This window comes from Balearica regulorum, chromosome 2, assembly GCF_011004875.1.
Source record: "Balearica regulorum gibbericeps isolate bBalReg1 chromosome 2, bBalReg1.pri, whole genome shotgun sequence".
Classification (NCBI taxonomy): Eukaryota; Metazoa; Chordata; class Aves; order Gruiformes; family Gruidae; genus Balearica; species Balearica regulorum.
This window is the reverse complement of record NC_046185.1, coordinates 83,343,965-83,363,591: the sequence shown is the minus strand read 5'-3', so window position 1 is coordinate 83,363,591 and position 19,627 is coordinate 83,343,965. Positions and strand designations below refer to the sequence as shown.

General features: G+C 43.8%; 1 protein-coding gene across 1 annotated transcript in view; it reads left to right on the top strand.

Moving 5' to 3' along the window:
• MYO10 (myosin X) overlaps positions 1-19,627 on the top strand; it is a 168,751-nt gene that overhangs the window by 25,078 nt on the left and 124,046 nt on the right. Inside the window, exon 2 of the mRNA XM_075744836.1 lies at positions 7,486-7,584. Coding sequence (XP_075600951.1) covers positions 7,486-7,584 — 99 coding nt within the window. The remainder of the gene's footprint in view (positions 1-7,485; positions 7,585-19,627) is intronic.

Here is a 19,627-nt window from a genome sequence, read left to right as displayed (position 1 = left end):
CTGAGTTTTAACAGATTAAAATTGGTCCCCACACACACACACAAGATAAGGTGGGGGGGAAGAGAGCGGTGGAGGCGGTGTCCCGTGTCGGCCGAGTCTGTGGTACCTGCTGGTGGTGTACAGCGGGACCTGAAACTGTGGATCCAGTAAATAGAGAAAAGTTGCCATAAGTGTTCCCCACTCACCTGATTTCTCATCTTTTGCAGTTTTATTCACAGTCGGTTACCAAGTAGTAGTTGAAGCACTGATTTTTTATTATGGAATTAATCAGAAATGCCACTGACTTGAATGCATGGAAACTGTTATTTCTTTACCTAAATTTGCAGGCACAAGAGTGAGCTGTTGTTCCCTAGCAGCCTGTCTAGCTTGACTGCAACTGATAATGACAGTAGCCCTTCCAGTATTGCCATGTTTTTCCAGCCATTATGCCATGGTGTAGGATGGGATTTGTCTTGAAAGGGCAAAAAGGTATTTTACAAAATTTGTCAAAACGTAAAGGTAACGTTTGAATCTTTCTCATGAAAGTTGTAATTCAGGCTGTAGCAATACTGGTAACTCTCCCAAAAATACTTGATGGCATGTCATTGCTATATTTGCTTTTGAGGGTATGATAAAGCTTTTGTTTCCTAGTGGTGTGGAAACTTCATTGTCCTCAGGAGCTGACAACCGTGTCCTCAGAGCTCTAGCAATTGCTTTTGAGCAAGGTCTGTTAGCAATGTTTGTCTTCACGCTCAGCAGCAGAAGGTGGGGAGGAGCGTGCTTGTCCACCTGCATATATAGAGGCTAATCTCTGTGTGCTGTTTGTGTTGGGAATAACTGGCAGATAAAATGTTTTGGGAGTTTTTTAATTTAAAAAAAAAAGCCATATTATATGAAGCAGTGATCTTATTAGAAGTACTGATGCTTTCAAAGGGCTGGGGAAGGTATAATTTTAGGCTAGTTCCTTCTCAAGTCAGTAATAGTAATAATATATGTTTTAATCCAGTTTCTTGTTTTAAAAGTGGTATGCCATCATCGGCACTGCGCTATCTCCAATTACTGAAACAGAAGGAGATGGAGCCTGTTCAAGGTTAATCAGCAGCTGTTGTGCAGACCTCAGGAGCAGGGGAGCTGGAGCTTTGATCTGGAGTGGGGGATGGACACACAACAGAAACATCTCATGTTCAAGGAGATTTTGTTCTGCAGGAAACTAACCCTTCTAAACTGACCTCATATATCCCATGGAAACATCTTCATGGCTTTGTTCTGCTTTAAAACAGTAACGCAAAGCAGTACTGTTCAGGAGGCAGAACTAAATAAATTGAGAGAAAGGTGTTAGTAGTTTACTCCTGTGCTCTCTGAGGAAATTGTGATTTGTGCTGTAAGTGTTTTGAAAATTAATTTTATCCCATTCAGTTGGATTAAGTATGTGCCTAGATTTAAATATATAGTCAGTTCATGAAGTTGAGTTTAAAGTACTGAAATTTAGATTACATGCTCAAGTACCTGCTAAAGCTGTGCTTTCTCTCACTGTCTACTGACTTAGGGTTCCACTGGTCCTTTTCTGTAACTCCGTCCATTCCTCAGCACCCCACCATCCCCGGCCAAAAAGTGCTGGTTTTCTGACTGTTGGCAGAGGGGCTGCAGAATGGCTCGAGAGAAACAGAGCCCGTTAGCGGCGCTATCTTGGGGTGGTTTCTGGAATATTAATTTATTTCCCTTTCATAGGTTGTGTGGTGGTAGGGTACACAGACTTTTGTAGTAGTTTTTGTATTTCAGCCGCCACTGCTATCCAGCTGTTGTGGAAGCCTTTTGTTGATGAGTGCAGGGAAGCTGGGCACTGCAAAGGGATCTACATCAGTGTTCTGAATTACAGAGTAATATGTCATATGGCCATACGGCAAATGGCCATTACTACTACTTTGTTTCCCTGGACTTAGGTGTGGAAGAAGAGGTCCAGTTTTCTGCTTAAGAGGCTGAATGCTTCATTTTTGGATTGAAGTTGGTGAGAGACATCCAGCTTCCAGTGAACTTCATGAGTTTGCCCCTGAGTAGTCCGGCCAGGCAAGTGTGTGGCCTGTTACGGTTTGTGAGCACCTAAACTGAAGAGTTTTCAGTAGTTCTGAGCTAACAACAAGAGGCAAGTTTTCGGAAGCAAAACTGTTCATTAATATGAAATTAGCAAAGTTGCATTTTGTCTGGGTAGCTTCTTTCTTGCTCTGGCCCTCCTTGTGATCAGTGTGTGAAAGAGGAGGAATGAAGATAAATGTGGTTTTGGTTATCTTTTCCATTAAAAACCTATGTCCAGCTTGACCTAGTGAATGACATCTCTTCCTGTCTCTCAAACTTCATATTTGGAGCCAAGCTACTGTGCTGCATGAACAAAAGGTTCTCTAAATACACGTTGACTATTGTTCCTTTTGCTTTGCCAAGCCCTAGTAGTGAAATGCTTTTTGAATGCAGATGCAGCATGTGTTCATTGCCCTTAATTTAAAGCAGTTTTAACTGCTACAAATCAACTGCATTGATGAGTTGATTGGATTTTACATTATAAAATGACTGAATAGCATTTTCACTTGGATGACAACACAGTTATTGTACAATATCTGCTTTTTCATATATATGAGATATATACCGTATATATAAATGTTATTAATGTGCAGTTATTTTATTCAGCATACCACCTGTATGCATAGAAAAATCTAGCTTGTTAATAACACTTTAGCAATGAATGCTCCATCTTTTTACTTAGTTGAGATAAAGTTCTTAGCTAATTTTGTGATTTCCAGTGTATATGTCCAAAAGAAAGTAGAAAAGATTAGACTTCCACCATCTCCAAGAACAGAATACAGAGGAAGGTATGAGGTAGTGTTTGCATTTTCAGCTGTAAAATCTGCAAGGTAGAAGGACTAGGGACTTCTCCAGGTGGTCTAGCAGCTGTGAGATTTGCAAACCCATTTCCTTTCTCTTTTGCAGTCAGGACAAATTTATTTGCTATGGAAATTATGGCATATGGCCCTTCTTCTGCAAATGCTATTCCAAGTATTTTTACAACCTCGCTCTGCAGAAATAAAAACCATTGGGCTTTAAGTGTTCCGTGGCTTTGCTTTCCCCCTTCTCACCGAATAGCAGCATGTTAGATGGCTTGTCGGGGAGCTCTGGAGTAGCCAAGTTAGCAGGCTTCTCCCCCCAAAACAGGTCCCGATCAATATAATGTGCCGCCATGTGCATTGAGTGGAGTCCTTCCTCAGGCGAGTCCTGTATGACAAGTCTTGTCCATAAATTAATTACTGGTGAGGATTTTGCTCTCAAAACTGTCACTTGTGCATCACTAACGCGTCACAGAGGGATTGCAGTCCAGTTGCAGAGCTAGCTGGGCACAGGAGGTGGCTGTAACCTGCGCAGCTCCTAAGGGATCTTTTTGCCAAGGCTTTTTTGTTTTTTCCCTCTCCCAGACTGAAGGCCTTGCAGTGCACCCAGCCCATGGACAGATACTGTATTGTTGAAGTACCTTGCCAGGGAACACGTCGTATTTGCATTTCAGATGCCTCGGGCTTTGTGAACTGCATTGTTCCAGCCTCCCCTGAATAGCAGCTATTGACCCCTAACAATGTACACTTGTTTAAATCAAACCCTTTCTACTTCTTTAAAAAGCTTATTTTAGGACTAGCCCAACCAAGTGAATGCTTCTGTGCAGGCTGCTTTTTTTCCCCTTCATAGCTGGAAAAAAAAATAATCAGGATTAATTATTTAATTTCAAGATGACAAACATTCTCCTCCTTGTGAGAGGCTATTTTGAATGCTGAGGTTTTGACAAATTTTGTTGCAGCTTTATGTTCTTTCAAGGGCAATGAAAAGCTTAAACCTTCACGTTACTGAAGCTCGGAGATCTTTGCGAATAATAAACCAGCAGAACAACAGAGGTTTGGTTGTCCTGAAACACTTGAAGAACTTGACTGCGTTTTGATGAATAGGGGTTTTTTTGCTGTTTATGTGTGCATTTAGATGGATCAAATTCATCTAGGAGGAGATGCAGACTGACCAGTACAGACACTTAATGCCCAGCAGCAGGCTGGCAAAAGCGATTCCCTGGGTGGTGGGAGGTCTGGGGCCAAATTCCCTTTGCTGCTTGATGACTGTAGTGCATACCTTCACCCCTCGAGCGGTCAGGTCTCCAGAGCTTGCTGGCATCAGTGGCCACCTTCATTAAACCAGTTACAATTCATGAACACAATTATGGCTATTTACTGGTGGGGGAAGCTTTGCTATGCCTCGCTCCTGTGGGGTTATTAGGTCAAGGCAGAAATGTCCAATGAAGTAAAAATTTGCTGTGAGCTGGACAACCTTGTAGTCCTTCTGTTTTATGCCAGAATGATTCCACTAATAACAAAAAAATACTCAAACATGAAACAGCAATTGTCAGACCGAATGAGGTTGTTTTGTGGGCTGACGATTCTTTCTTCGGTGTCCTGCATTAACTCAGTAGTATTGTGTCTCATGAGGTTTCTGTTGGTATTTGTGTTAGATGCATTAGGAGGAGTGTGGCCAGCAGCTCAAGGGAAGTGATTGTTCCCCTGTACTCACCACAGTGAGGCCACACCGGGTGTTCTGTGTTCAGTTCTGGGCTCCCCCATACAGAAGGGACATGGACATACTGGATAGGGTCCAATGAAGGACCACAAAGATGATAAAGGGATTGGAACATCTCTCCTATGAGGCAAGGCTGAGAGACCTGGGACTGCTTAGCCTGGAAGAAGGCTCAGGAGGGATCTCACCAATGTATATAACTACCTGGAGGGAAGGTGTGAAGAGGAGGAAGCCAGGCTCCTTTCAGTGGTGCCCAGTGGCAGGACCAGAGGCAATGGGCACAAACTGAAACACAGGAGGTTCCCTGTGAACATCGGGAAACACTTTGTTACTGTGAAGGTGACTGAGCACTGGCACAGGTTGCCCAGAGAGGTTGTGGAGTCTTTCATCCTTGGGGATACTCAACAGCCATCTGGACATGGTCCTGGGCAACCAGCTCTAGGTGACCCTGCTTGAGCAGGAAGGTTGGACTAGGTGCCCTCCAGAGGTCCCTGCCAACCTCAGCCTTCTATAACACATAAGTGAAGTGAAGTGGCTGAGGACATACGGGAATCCGAGGCAAAACACTCAGCTCACCTTGCTCTGAGCATATTGCATGGTATAGCATGGGTAGGTGATCTCTTATGCAGTGCTGTGTGCTCCTGCCTTATGAGCTTTAGACCTACCCAATGGTGGACTAAGCAGGGCGGGTGGCAGCTGCGGCTGAGCACTGCATTGCGTTGTCCTGCCAGGGCTGACGGCCAGCTGCAGGCTTCAAGTTTTCACTCTTGGGACAGTGGGCTGATGGCAGCAACTGCATTAACGTGAAAGAGCCCTTTGTCTCCCACCCTGGTGGCTGTGGTAGATATTCCTTAATACTGAGGATGGTGCCTTCAAAGTTGTCATTGCTCCTGCCCTTGTACTTAAGGAGCATAAGATATTTCTGTTTGCTGGCTCTGGTGGGGAGGTACCAGAGGAAGTCCAAGAGCAATACCCTCACGTCAGCCTTCCTCCCTCTGGAAAGCGTGGGGTGTTTGTGCCCCTGGACCTGTCAGCATGAGGGTGTTCCTGTTGCTTGAGAAGATGTAAAACAGCAGCACCTTGGGTTTTCTGATGGCCAAGTCTGATGTAGACCCAAGGGAGTGGGTGGAAGTCTTCCCACTGCTGTCACTGGGTTTTGAATTAAATGTTCAAGTCCTTTGTGTTGCTTTTACCACTTCTGGGGAGTCCTCTCCCAGCTGTTTCCCAGTCCCCTGCTCCCCCCCCACCTCGGGTGCTAGCGCTCTCCCTCCCGCCCCCCTCTGCCCTCACCCTGTGCTTTTGAGTCAACATACCCTGCGTTTGAACTGCCTTGGGCTCGCTGTAAACATGGGAACCATCTGGCTCCGGGTTTCGGAGGTAAAAGGGCAAACAGCTCCGCAGGCATTTGCAGCATTTAAAATGAAAAGCAGTTTATCAGAAGATGGGGGGGGGGGGGAAGAGGGATGCTCTTACGTGGTCCTCTATGTGCAGCTGAGCTCTTGCCATTCAGAGAAACCAAGCAGCAAGAGATCTTATGTTCTCCATGAGCATTATTTGTGTCTCAGTGCTGCTGTTCTCCCATCATAGAAACAAGAACAGTGTTTATTCAACATTATCTACAGCACATGCAACTCGTAACACAGCTGAAATCCGTGGTAGACTCACAGGCCACTCACCTTAAATATGTAACAGAAATAAAAATCTGTATTTGTTGTGATTGTTAATCAGGACTCGGCACCCCACCAGCTTTAACAAGGCTCTAAGTCTAGTTTCTGTGTGTAGAAATTCAGACAAGGATAGCCTTTGGATGCTAGTATGAAAAATTAATTATTTAAATTGGTTTTTTCAGTGATCATACACCAAAAGTCACAACCTTCTGATTATCATGGTATATCCCAACCTTTTTCTGCCACCCCTTTACTTTTTCTTTAGGAGAGAATTTGATTGTTCTGGTGAAAAAAAATCCCTGTTCTCTAACACTAAATTATGGTCTTTCTGATATGGAGCCTGCTGTCTGTGGAGAACAGGAGTATGATTTGGGTTGGAGATCAGACCATGGAGTGCTGCTGCTCAGTGTTTTCTTGCCAGCTGAATCCTTCTCCTACACTGGAGCAACTTGAGTTGGTACGGTTAATGGGATGGCTTTTGCAGCACATCAGCTGTGCTTCCCCCTCCCACATCCTCCTCCCTTGTTCTCAGTGAATCTGATGTTTCTGTTTTCTTGATGCTGGATCTACCAGCCAGGTAAAAATTAAAATAGTCTGCACCTACCCTGTGTTACTAGACTGACTTAGGTGTCTCACTGATGATGTCTCTGTTTCCTCCTCACCTCTAAAAAGCAAATGTCTTTTTTTTTTTTTTCCTTTAACCTCACTTGCTAGTAGTTTTTTTTTTTTAAAATCCTCTGTGGTGTTGTGCAGCCGAGAGAGGAGGACTGCATAAAGGGCAAAGTGTGTTAGAAAAAAAAAAGGTGAAAGGTGATAGGGGAGGAAGTGCTGTGAGTGCCTAACAGAGGTTGAAAATAAACAGGTAGGGAGCCAACCAGCTTTGAGGAGGATCTTTTAAACTGTGTGTAAATTCAAACACTGTTCTGTAATTTTACGTGTGCTAACATGAGGCACATGACTCAGAGAATTGGCTCCAGCTGCTCTTCTCGGCATTTAGGAATTTCTACTGGGGGGAAAAAAAAAAGGCACTGCAGTATAGTTCTTTTTTGTTTCTGTGGTTGCTGTTCTGGCAGAAACCATCAAATACTTGCTGAAAGATTTAGATTATTTAATTTCTTTCACTTGCTTATTTGGATTTTGCTCTCATTTTCTTTCCTTTTATGTGATGAGTATTTCCAGAGAAAAATGTTGGGTGAAATTCTTTTTTCAGTTTTCAGTTATGCCATCTCTAACTCTGTTTTGTTTATTGTAGGGGTCTCGGGTCTGGCTGCGAGAAAATAATCAGCATTATCCCAGTACTGTTCATTCCTGTGCAGAAGGAGTCGTCGTATTCAGGACAGACTATGGTCAGGTATGGGCATCACTCCTCTACATTTTCTCCATTTTGCCGCTCTGTGGAAAAGAAGCTGTCCTCCTTGTGGGGAGGGCATAGGGGAAACTAAAAGCGTAAGGTCTGTGAGTAAATACTCGTTTTGTATGACCTGAATGCGCAACTTTGATTTTAATAGCTCTTTCCATTGCCTGCCCAGTCAGTTGCTGTGATCATGGCTGACAAAGCTGAAGTAATACTGCCAGGTGTGAGAGCCTTGTTCCACACTGGTCAGTGGTTGTGTAGATTCCTGGAGGTAGGTGGCCTCTCCATCCTTGTATTCCTTTACAATAACAGAAGTGAGGGGGCTGGCACGTGGTGCTGATTCAGTGGGAGGCAGCAAGGCACACCTCCCAGAGCAAACCTAGGGTAGCTCCACCAGCTCCTGTCGCAAGAAGGAGGGAGAATGTTGCTCCCCTGTCATTGCTTTTTTGGTTTGGGTTTTGGTTTGGGGTTCTTTTTTGTGGGTTGTTTTTGTGTTTGTGTTTTGTTTTTTTTCTTTCTTAAATTTTAACTGCTTCCTGGCTGTCAAGCGCTCCTGGCTCCTGCCTGCCTGCAGGGTGCAGATGGGTCCCAGCATCTGCTAGGGTTACCTGGGCTGTTTGAGGCAGTGCCTGCTTGTGTGACTGGCTGCCAGCTGGTGAAGGAAGCTGGTGTGGAGCTTGTTTCCTTCTTTTTTTTTTTTTTTTTTTTTTAACCCCCAGAAGAAGGCAGAACTAGCCCTGACAGTTGCTGACAGCTTAAAAGTACTCTGCTTTCTCACGCACTTACTTTTTATTTATCTATTTATTCTACTTTGCATTAGGCCACGGTTTATCCAGACTTAGCTTCCTGCAGCTTCTCTGAAGAAATTTCAGTTTTAAGTTGAGTCAGATATAAACAGTTAGGCTGAGTCATCAACCTCTGGAGGACATTCCCTTTGACTTTTGGAGGATGTTTGTTCCCTCAGTTTTGCTTCCTTTTCTTAGTTATTTGCACCAGATGAAGGTAGCTTCAGGTAGTGAACAAGGCTGAGAAAAGCATGGTGGACTGGAAAACATGCTACTTCTTGCTGCCTTCACTTAAATTCTTTCTGGGTAAGCATGGTCCAAAAGCATGTGTTTCAGAGCCAAGGAAGCCTTACTTTCCTTGCGTGCCTTTCTCTAGGCAGGGAAGGAACCAGACAGAGTTGCAGAGTGGTTTTTGATGAGCAAGATATAACCTAGTCGAGGTGGTGAAACAACCAGGGTTGGAGGCAGGGAAAATGGTGTCTTCCTGCTCTTCAGAGTCCCTGGGCACGTGGCAAAGGAAACAGGGTGACAGAGAAGCCGTCATGTCCAAGAACCCGTGTCTGGTCATAACTCTGGTGGCAAAACACAGCTGTGCTCTACATCCCTGGGGAGGCAGAGAGATGGGTGAAAGTCACTGCTGTCCTCAGCACCTGAACAGGTAGTCAGGGAGCCCAACTCCCTGATAGCTGTTGCATTCCCACTCCCATCCATTGCTTTCCTAACGTTAAGGGTTGTTTCTTGGGCCAATACCTGCATCCTCCTAGAGTTAGGCACATGGAGGACATAGACCTGATTTGAGACAGCCAGCATGGCTTCACCAAGGGCAGGTCCTGCCTGACCAACCTAGTGGCCTTCTATGATGGAGTGACTAGATCAGTGGACAAGGGAAGAGCTGTGCATGTCATCTATCTGGACTTCTGTAAGGCCTTTAACATGGTCCCCCCCCAACATCCTTCTCTCTAAAATTGGAGAGATACGGATTTGATGGATGGACTGTTTGGTGGATGAGGAATTGGTTGGATGGTCACATCCAGAAAGAGGGTAGTGGCTAATGACTTGGTGTCCAGATGGCGATTGGTGACAAGTGGTGTCCTTCAGAGATCTGTATTGAGACCAGTATTGTTTAATATCTTCATCAATGACATAGAAAGTGGGATTGAGTGTACCCTCAGCAAGTTTGCAGACATCACCAAGCTGACGGGTGTATTTGACATGCCTGAGGGGTGGAATGCCATCCAGAGGGACCTGGACGAGCTCAAGAAGTGGGCCCATGTGAACCTCATGAGGTTTAACAAGGCCAAGTGCAAGGTCCTGCATGTGGGTCGGGGCAACCTCCAGTATCAATACAGGCTGGGGGATGAAGGGATTGAGAGCAGCTGTGAGGAGAAGGACTTGGGGGTACTGATGGATGAAAAGCTGGACGTGACCCGGCAATGTGTGCTCGCAGCCCAGAAAGCCAACCATATCCTGGGCCGCATCCAAAGAAGCATGACCGACCAGCAGGTTGAGGGAGGTGATCCTGCCCCTCTACTCCGCTCTTCTGAGACCCCACCTGGAGTACTGCGTCCAGCTCTGGGGGCCCCAGTACAGGAGAGACATGGAGCTGTTGGAGCGAGTCCAGAGGAGGGCCACAAAGTTGATCAGAGGGCTGGAGCACCTCTCCTGTGAGGACAGGCTGAGAGAGTTGGGACTGTTCAGCCTGGAGAAAAGAAGGCTCTGGGGAGACCTTATAGCAGCCTTCCAATACTTAAAGGGGGCTTATAAGAAAGACTGGGACAGACTTTTCAGTAGGGCGTGTTGAGTTAGGACAAGGGGTAATGGTTTTAAATTGAAAGAGGGTAGATTTAGACTAGCTATAAGGAAGAAATTTTTCACAGTGAGGGTGGTGAAACACTGGCACAGGTTGCCCAGAGAGCTGGTACGTGCCCCATCCCTGGAAACATTCAAGGTCAGGCTGGATGGGGCTCTGAGCAAGCTGGTCTAGTTAAAGATGTCCTTGCTTATTGCAGGGCAGTTGTACTAGATGACCTTTAAAGGTCCCTTCCAATCCAAACCATTCTTATGATTCTGTGATCCTTTGCACCTGTGCCAAGTTACCAGATATATTGGATTGGTGACCCAGACATATATGGTGTGGGGGGAAAACATCCACAAAACTAGACTGAGAGGAACTACTAGGTGCAAAGCCTCTTCACAGAGAAACAAGAAGGCCATCTATGTGCTGGTGTGTTTTCTGCGGGTTGCGTATTAAATTGAGCATTTTTTGCTGCTCAGATTTGGGAGGTTGCATATTTTGACCTGTCCTACTGAAATTTGAGGTCCAGTGAAGTGGAGAGGCTGAGACTGTTTCCTCTGGCTCTTTGAAGTCAAAAAAAAAGATGGATCCATCACATTAAAGCATCACCATTACATTTGGGTTGCAGAGTAGGAAGGCTGCCATGTGTGGTGTTACACTAACATGCGCTCCAAGCAATGTCCAGCATTGGGCCTTTCATTTAAGCAAAAGCCCTCTCCAGCTCCTAGTAGGAGTGACCCACATCCTCATAGGAGGAGCTACCTGTAATTTTTACAGGATTTTGTGATTGGACATGTAGCTGTGAAGAACTTTTAGAAGTGTTTTGAACTGCAAAACCCTTATACTTACAGGAACCACAGATGCTGTTGTAAAATGGACAGCTAGTTTTGGTGCCCTAGGAAAGGATGGCAGAGCTAATGCTGGCATCCACAAGTGGAAAAAGTGCTTGCTAATGGTCTTACACACGTGTTATGTGTGGTGTTGCTGCCTGTCCGTGGTGTACATAATTGCAAACTGAAACTTCAGGTAATATGGAAAAAAGCCTCAAGTCATTACCATGATATCATCTGACTGATTAAATTTCCTTAGAAAACCTTGGTGCTATAAACATCACTTGGGAAAAAACCCTGAAAATCAGCCTTCTTTGGTTTGGCTTGCTTTTGTTAAAAGCAGGTGGTGCGAAACGGGAAGGACGTATGGAGCAGCTTTCAGACCCATGACATAGCATTCGTCTCCTTGGCGGGTCTGAGCTGGCTGCTGCCCAGCTGACAGCATACAGTGATTTGATAACTTTAATCCTTTTCAAGGCTTATGTTTTCAGGAGTGCACTTTGTGTGTAAAGGGACCGTGCCACCTGACATTGGCCAATTAATACTTTTCCTCCCGTCGCTTTTCCTGATGTGCTTTTAGACCATCGTGCCCTTGCTGTTTGGTTACCTATGGGCCGCAGAACATTGCAAGTGGGTGAAATGAAAAAGATAATGCCCAATAATTACCTCTGCTGGCTTGGTGATCCCTGCAATGCTTTATATCACTTTGAAGAACGAGACAGGGGAAGCAAGGGATGAGGTTGCAGAAATACGGCATGATGATGACTTTTGAAGCATGGCTGGCATATTGATTTCCAGACTCTTTTGATAGCTGCAGCTCATGTTCAAGTCTAATGACAAACTGATGAAAATGCTGGGACCTTATCAAAGCACAGCATTGTTATTCATCTTCTCTGATTCAGTAGCTTCTACTAGACTTTGCACTTCTCACCTTTCCACTGAGCATTTTGCATGACTTCTCAAGACGTGATTGAAGGGGCTAGGAAGGTGCGTTTGCTGGAGTTGTGCTTGGATTTTACTTTAATGAGTTCGGACTTTAAGTCTTTGCCAAAGTCAGTTTGCAGAATAATGGAAAAATCATAGCACAGTACATTACTTCTTAATTTCTTCTTTCTCTTCTGTTCTGAGTGATGGGAATAAATTTCCCACAAAAACTTGTGGTGGCAGATGGTTGTATGCTGAAGGATGTTGGTTGTAGGGAATCCTACCCAATATCAATACTCTTGTGAGAATATGCCATAACCTTTCAATATTTTAACAAGTTGCTTATCAGGTATTGAATCCCTTCTTGATAATCACATGGTGATATAATTGCTCCTTGAATATTCTTGTGTTACTGAATGTTTCAATTAAGCAGTCTGTTAGTTAATTATTGTTAAAGATGATTGTGGTACTGTCTTCTGCTGTTGTCACCCTCTGAGATGGTTGTACAACTAGCTGATTTATCATAGAATCATAGACTGGTTTGGGTTGGAAGGGACCTTAAAGACCATCTAGTTCCAACCCTCCACTAGACCAGGTTGCCCAAAGCCCCATCCAACCTGGCCTTGAACACTTCCAGGGAGGGGGCATCCACAGTGTCTTTGGGAAACCTGTTCCAGTGCCTCACCACTCTGATATCTAAATATACCCTGTAAATATACCTCCTGGTCCTGTCACTACATGCTGTTGTAAACAGTCCCCCTCCAGATTTCCTGTAAGCACCTCCAGGTACTGGAAGGCCGCAGTAAGGTCTCCCCGGAGCCTTCTTTTCTCCAGGCTGAACAATCCCAGCTCTCTCAGCCTGTCCTCATAGGAGAGGTGCTCCAGCCCTCCAGTCAGCTTTGTGGCCCTCCTCTGGACTCGCTCCAACAGCTCCATGTCTCTCCTGTACTGGGGCCCCCAGAGCTGGACGCAGTACTCCAGGTGGGGTCTCACAAGAGCGGAGTAGAGGGGCAGGATCACCTCCCTCGACCTGCTGGTCACACCTCTTTTGATGCAGCCCAGGACACAGTTGGCTTTCTGGGCTGCAAGTGCACACTGCCGGCTCATGGTGTGCTTCTCGTCCACCAACATCCCCGAGTCTTTCTCCTTGGGATTTGATAGGCTGTGTGGAATATCTGACACGTATGATACAGTATACAGAAAAAAGGAATTTCAGGTTGTAGGTTTGTGTTCTGTAACTATTTGCTCAGGGAAACTCTCTTAACTCTTTATGAAAAAAAGAAAAGCATGGCACTGTATGGGGCTGGATGAAAGCCTTGTTAAATACAGGAGATGAAAAGTGTAACATCCCTCTCAGCACATGTTCGTGCCAATGGGCTGCATCTGGCTCTGGAGTGCCTCTCAAAAGCCTTCTGCAGGCTGGTCTTCAAAATGAGGGGTCTGCAATGACTCGAGAAGCTGCGATGAGCAGACAATTCATATTGTAAATGTTTTTCTCTTTATAAGCACCTCCCAGATGCTTTCCAGAAGAGAAGATGATGCACTCATTTGCTGTTCCATGGGTGGGTTGGTTGGTTAGTTAGTTTGTTTTTTGTTCCATTAGTGTACACAGAGGTGGTGAAGGACTCTGTGCCTAATGTTTTGGAAACACCATGTCTGTGAATATATAAAGTATGTCAGTGCAGTCTAAGTCTCAGACTTAGAAAAATAAGTTCTAATCTTTCCTTGTGTGTGTGTATAAATATATTTTTAAGATCGCATTACAGTTACTACATCTTTTTTTCATGTCTGAGGGTATATTTGCTACTTCTATTTTTAAGGTTAAAATGATTTCTTCCTTAAGGGTTTTATTTACAGTGAAGCAGACGTTTCCTCATCATTATAATCTATAAATTTTTAATCAAGTTGTGTGAGCTTATAAAGAACTCAAGTGAATGATTAAATAAAATTTTAAAAGCTCTGCTGCCACTATATGTTTTGTTTAAAATTACTTACTTGCATATGTTCGGTAGAGCATCAGTGGTTCTGTTGAGGGGAGAAGACCTCTTTCTAGTTTCTCTCCTTTTCTGAGTAATGTGAACTTACAGCTTATTTCAGATAAAATACTAACTTTTTTCCCCATGCATGAAAGAGGACTGCATTGTGCTCTTAACTTGCACAGGCACTCTTGAAACTGTCCCCAGTGAAAGCATAGATAGCAAATAAAAAAAGCTTGGGGAGTGAAATCTTTCAGGAGAGCTGTCTTTAGTTCCATGGCATTAATTTCAAGAACATTTTTCTTGTCTCCCAATGAGGACTCTCTACTTTTTCTTCCATTTGTACATCCAAATATATACAAAAATAATGCCAAGAAATGTATAGTCAGCATTCCCTCCCCACCCCCCCCTTTTTAATGTAGTTGTGATGATTTAAGTAGCACTGTGTTTAAGCCTGTGAGTGTTGTGGACTTTCAGAACAGCACCAGAGAGCACACAATTTTAATAATGCCCATTCCCTTGCAAGGAAAATTTTCTGTAAATGTAAGACACAACGTGTGTCTGTGTGTTGGGGAAATTTGCTCTGAAGAAGGTCATCCAGGGAGAAGTAAAAGTTGACTGATTGCTGCATTACTGCAGGCTGTCCCGAGTCTGACACTGAAATTTCAGGATATTTAATTGGATACCTGCTTAGTTGACTGAGAGGAACTTTTAAATCAAATATGTTATAAATAGAAGCAGCTGAGCGATAATATCCCAAAAATGTAGGCTGTTCACAAACAGATGTCACATTTCACTAGTAAAGACTTTGTCAGTTAAACCAGCTTTCTGTGAACTTTCTTTACAAAGAAGTCCTTCACGGCATGGTGTTATGTCAGCAGAGTGCAGCTCAGTATCCTTAAGCTTCAAATCAGAGGCACCTGTAAATGGTTTGGTCAGCAACAAAAGTATTTTTTCCTGTGTGTTTAACTTAATGTGGCTCTTCTGGGGCATTTCTACATCTCAAGAATTGGAAGGCTACAGATGTTCCTTGTTAAACACAGCTCAAGTATGTTTTCCATGGAGGCTTTCACCTTTTTTTTTTTTTTTTTTTTCCTTCTGGTTTAAAGGCTGGGAGTTTCTCATCATGACCTCATTCAGAAAAGTTAGACCTGGGCTTTGTTTGATGTTTGGAGTTTCTTTTTTTCTTTTTTGCTTGGGTTGGGGGGGGTTCTTTTGTTTGATTTTTTTTTTTGGGGGGGGGTAGCAATAGGATTCTATTGGAGTTACCACATGGCTATACCAGAGAGTTCATGTTTTCTTCATTTTTTGTTTTAAAATAATAATACACACCCCCCCCCCCCCAAACCTGCAGGTAAATGGTTAAGCGCTTTTCATAAGGACTCTTTTCTTTGCCTTGTATCCTTTCTCACCCTCGCTTGGGACTCTCTTGTGCTAGCCTTCGCTACTGTGAGGAGCCCTTTTAAACAAGAGTCTTCCGTTCATATTCACAGGGCATGAATGACACCACTGAAGTTACTTGGCTTAAGTTATTAAAGTCAGTAGGACTGTTTATCAGTAAATGCTGTGTTTGGCTGCATCGGTTCATAGGATCGGCCATCAGAGAAGTAAATCCTTCTGGACAAGGATTTTCTTAGTTATCGTTGAAAAGGGTTGTGCTTGCTTCTAGCTCTTCCATGTGAAGATTTGACAATATTTCCAAACACTGGGTTTTTTGGACATTTCCCTGAATTCAGTATCTATTACCCTTGAAATACACCCTTACAAGGGAGCATTTTATAGAAGCCCTTTGTGCGCTCCCTTGTATATACAGCCTCTTAAGAAAATACACAAATATATGCAGTGGGCTCTGGTCTTGGCTGCTCTTAGCTTTAAATGAATCCATCTCTTTCTGCAATTTTTTTTAATGAAGACTTCCATCCTTTTTAATTTAATGGTGCTTATGAAGAGTAATGACTACCAACTCTGGCTGTTGGGGTAGGTAGCTCGTGCATGTTTTGGGCAACAGATCTCCTGCCTTTGGGGCTGAGGGCGAAGGCCAAATTCAGCAGCTTTACATCAGGAAATCGGATTCCATCTGTCTAAACACTGTAAAGTTCATTTTATTCTGCAGTTAGTTATATTTGGCTTACGTGTAATAACTCTCTTGATTATTTCTAGTGTTCTTAAAAAGCTTGGTGCTGCGGCTATTTGAATGTTGGCTGCTCAGGGGTTTTTTTTGTGGTTTGATTTTTTTTAAATTTTTTTTTTTTAAATTGCTATTGATTTTAAGGCACGCGTACTTGAATTTTGGGTTTGGAGGATGGGGTGGGGCTGGGGATGGCCATAAGTCAGCTAGGGCGCCTTTTAGTACTGAGGATTTATCTTCCGTAGAGAAGTGTTTACATCTTTGTGTGGGATGTCAAAGTTCAGCGTCTCTTGCTGCAAGCATCTGTTGACGCGCCTGTAAACAGAGCTCAGGACAGATGCCATCCGGGCGCCGGGAGCATCCGTGGGGACACCGGCCTCCTTGCCTCGCGCGGCCCACGCTCGCGCTGTCCCGGGGGCTGCCCAGCTTGGGGAGGCGGCGTGTGGTACCCAGCCTGCGGGGCATCGCCTGCGAGGGGCTGCAAGGAGGGGAGGGCTGCGCCCCACTCGCCCCTGCTTTCTCTGTCCCGTGTTCTTGAGAGATTTTTGTGGGCCGAGCGAGGCTGCAGAGGCCGTATGTGTCCCGCGAGCCCACGCGTGTCCCACAAACCCACTGAGCTGCATCATCCTGTCCCTCCTGTGAAGCGTTTAATGGAGCGTAACTGCAATGCACAAAAGCCTCCCAGCACTTGGTAGGGATTCAGTGCAACTGTAGGGCCTCGCAGCAAACGTTTTCCTTAATGGAAATGCTGCTTCGAAACCTTAAATGTTTGTAAGTATGATGTTTGATCACTGGTTCAAGTGGCAGCGCTCATAAATTGGACAAGTTTTTTTCTGATGTGCCATCTTCTAGTTTTTAAGTACTTGCTAACTGGAAAAATCATTCATTTGCGTCTCTTAAATTCTCTAAAATATTAATTGGTGTAGCATAGAAATATTAAGACATTTCATAATGCTAAAGAAAGCAGTATCTGTAGCAAAAACCTTTTTTTTTCCTGATTCAGGAACTAATTCAGCTACCTTTTTTTATCTGCTTTATATCAAGTGTGGCATTTTTACATGACTGCTATTCTCTGAATATTTGTTAAAGGATAATAGCGAAAAGCCTCTTTTTGTGCATGTTTTTGCCTGAACCACTGTGTATTTATTACATAAAAAATACAGAGCAGGTTATGAAGTACTTCTTGGATACGTTGCACATGAGCTGTCCTTACTTTTTTCCTGTTATTTGCCTTTCTGCCAAAACCACTATCAGTTTGATTAATTCCAGGAAGGGGAAAGTTTTAATCCTGGAGTGAGACATTTTAAAAGAAATGTTGAATTGTAAAAAACCCAAACAAAAAACCCCACACAAAATTCCCCCCTCCCGCTCCCCAAAAAAACCACACCCCAAACAAACCCAACAACAACAAAAAACCCCAACCCTGACTGCCAGACCAAGCTGACTGTCTTACTCCTGCAAAATGAACTTTCTGGCTACCAGCGCATAGCCACTTTTTGTCGGAAGTTGGGGCGTTTGCAAGTGAGCAGCCCAGAGTCTTCTAATGCACAAGCGATGGGGGCAGGAGGGCTGAGCAATGACCATAAATAACCCCTTTAATGTTGGGTTTTCAAGGGTTTTGTTCTGTGTTTCCTAAACATAATGGTAGTGTTTGCTTTAGCTTTACTGAAATTAATTCGTTTGGCATTAGTGTGGCTGTTGTTAAATGTTTTACTAACAATAATTTAAATCTGTATGAACAAAAGCCTTTATCTTTGAGCAGAGAGTTGCTTTATGCTTTTTATAAGACCTGACTGAGAGCAGTCCGTATCGGAGATGCTGACAAAGAGGTACTTACTGTGTCCCCCCCTGGTTTGCTGCGGCCACGTAATGGGTTGTGGCTACGTAAATAGTTGAGATGTCAGTCTTCTCTCTTGCTTTCTGCAAAGAAAATCCAAACCATCTGTGCTTTTTTGGTGCTTTTATTATGCTTGTACTAAAGATAGCAAAACTGCTTTTGTTTTAAGATTAAAGCAGAAGTACACAGGCTGCCATATTAATTTCTTTTGTAAGGGAACACAGTTCAGCTGTTCACAAAAAGGGAGGGAATTCAGACTGCATCATGCCAAAAAACAATGATGACGAAGTTGAATCTGTAGCATTGTGATGAGCAAGCGTGTCACTTCAGTTCTTCCCTTGTTCCTAAATTCCCTTGGATGTGGGGCTGGTCTCATTGTTCAGTGTTGTCGGTGTTTTTAGGAACACATGGTTTAGGTTAAGCACAATTACGTGCCGGGATACTTTGCAACAGGGCACTGCTCAGTTTTTGCTCTGGTGAGGTTTTGTACTTTACAGTGCAGATGAATGGTGGATGGACACTGAGATTTTTACTTGGAGAAGACTCTCATCAACTTGTGCGTAAACTTATCCCCATTAAGAGTTGGGCAAAACCCAAGCAGTATAGAGTGCCCTACCTTTTTCATAATTATAAATTATTTATTATTCTTTATTATATTTTTTTAAATTAAAAAGCCAAAGAAATGACTGGGTCATTTTGGATAGGATTTTACACAGCAAGGGCTTGTGAGAAAATGCTGGCATGTGTGCGAGCAGCCATTTTAAAAAGTACTGAGAGTTGTGAGAAGAGGCTTCTCTCTCTTCGTGATGTTCTGCCTCCATTGGAGACAGAGGGCTGCGAGCTCTGAAAAATCCTTTTAGGTTGCTGTTTCAAATCAAATGAGTAGTTTAAAAAGAATGTAGCCATCTGACAGGTGTGTAGGGCACTGCATTAGGTGTGCTGATGGTCCCAGCCTGCACCCCGTTAGCACGTATCGCGAGGTGGGGTGAAGTAGATGGTGTCTGCTGGCAGGTCCTCTGGGGAAGGCTGCGGTGGCTTCGACTGCCTGGTGCCGGTTCTGTAGATGAAAGGCTCATTTGATCTTTCCCCTGTGGTCACTCCAGTAGTTCTTGAGGTTTATGTTACCTCTGTGCACCTGAGAAATACAGAAACGAAGGGGGATCCTCTATGTCTCCAGATACCCTTCACTGCATAAGTTAACTTTGTTTACAAACTAAATTTGTGCTGTCAGATTAGAGTTTTGATGCCAGATTATTTTCAAGGCCTAATGTCCCAAATATTCTCCCCTTGAAAGATGCAATACTTTTTGCAGAACTTCAGGTTCTTTTAGCAGGGAAGGCAGGAGCTTCCTGGTGGGATAAAATGTGTCATAGCACCTTTGGGAGCCACATGACATTTGTGTTCTTGAACATTTCAAAGCGACTCGTTGTTTGAAAGCATTGTTTGAAACCTCATGAGAAGGTTATCGGAGTAAGATTTTCCCTAAAGCATTTCTGCAATGTGATAATAAAGTCTTTCAATATTAGTTGCAGAAGAAACTTTTTAAGTGCTCTTTCATAGTGGTGCTTTTATGGTTGCTAAACCGGGGGAAGTAAATGTTAGTGTAGGTCATGTGCCTCTTCCTCATCCAGCACACTTTATTTTGTAAAACAAGCCAGGTCCTGTTTAGCATGCACTTAATGGGCCTGAGAGACACTTGAAGGACATTTATCTATCCAAGCTGACTTAACTAAGGACAATCATAAAATGTACATGGAAAAAAACC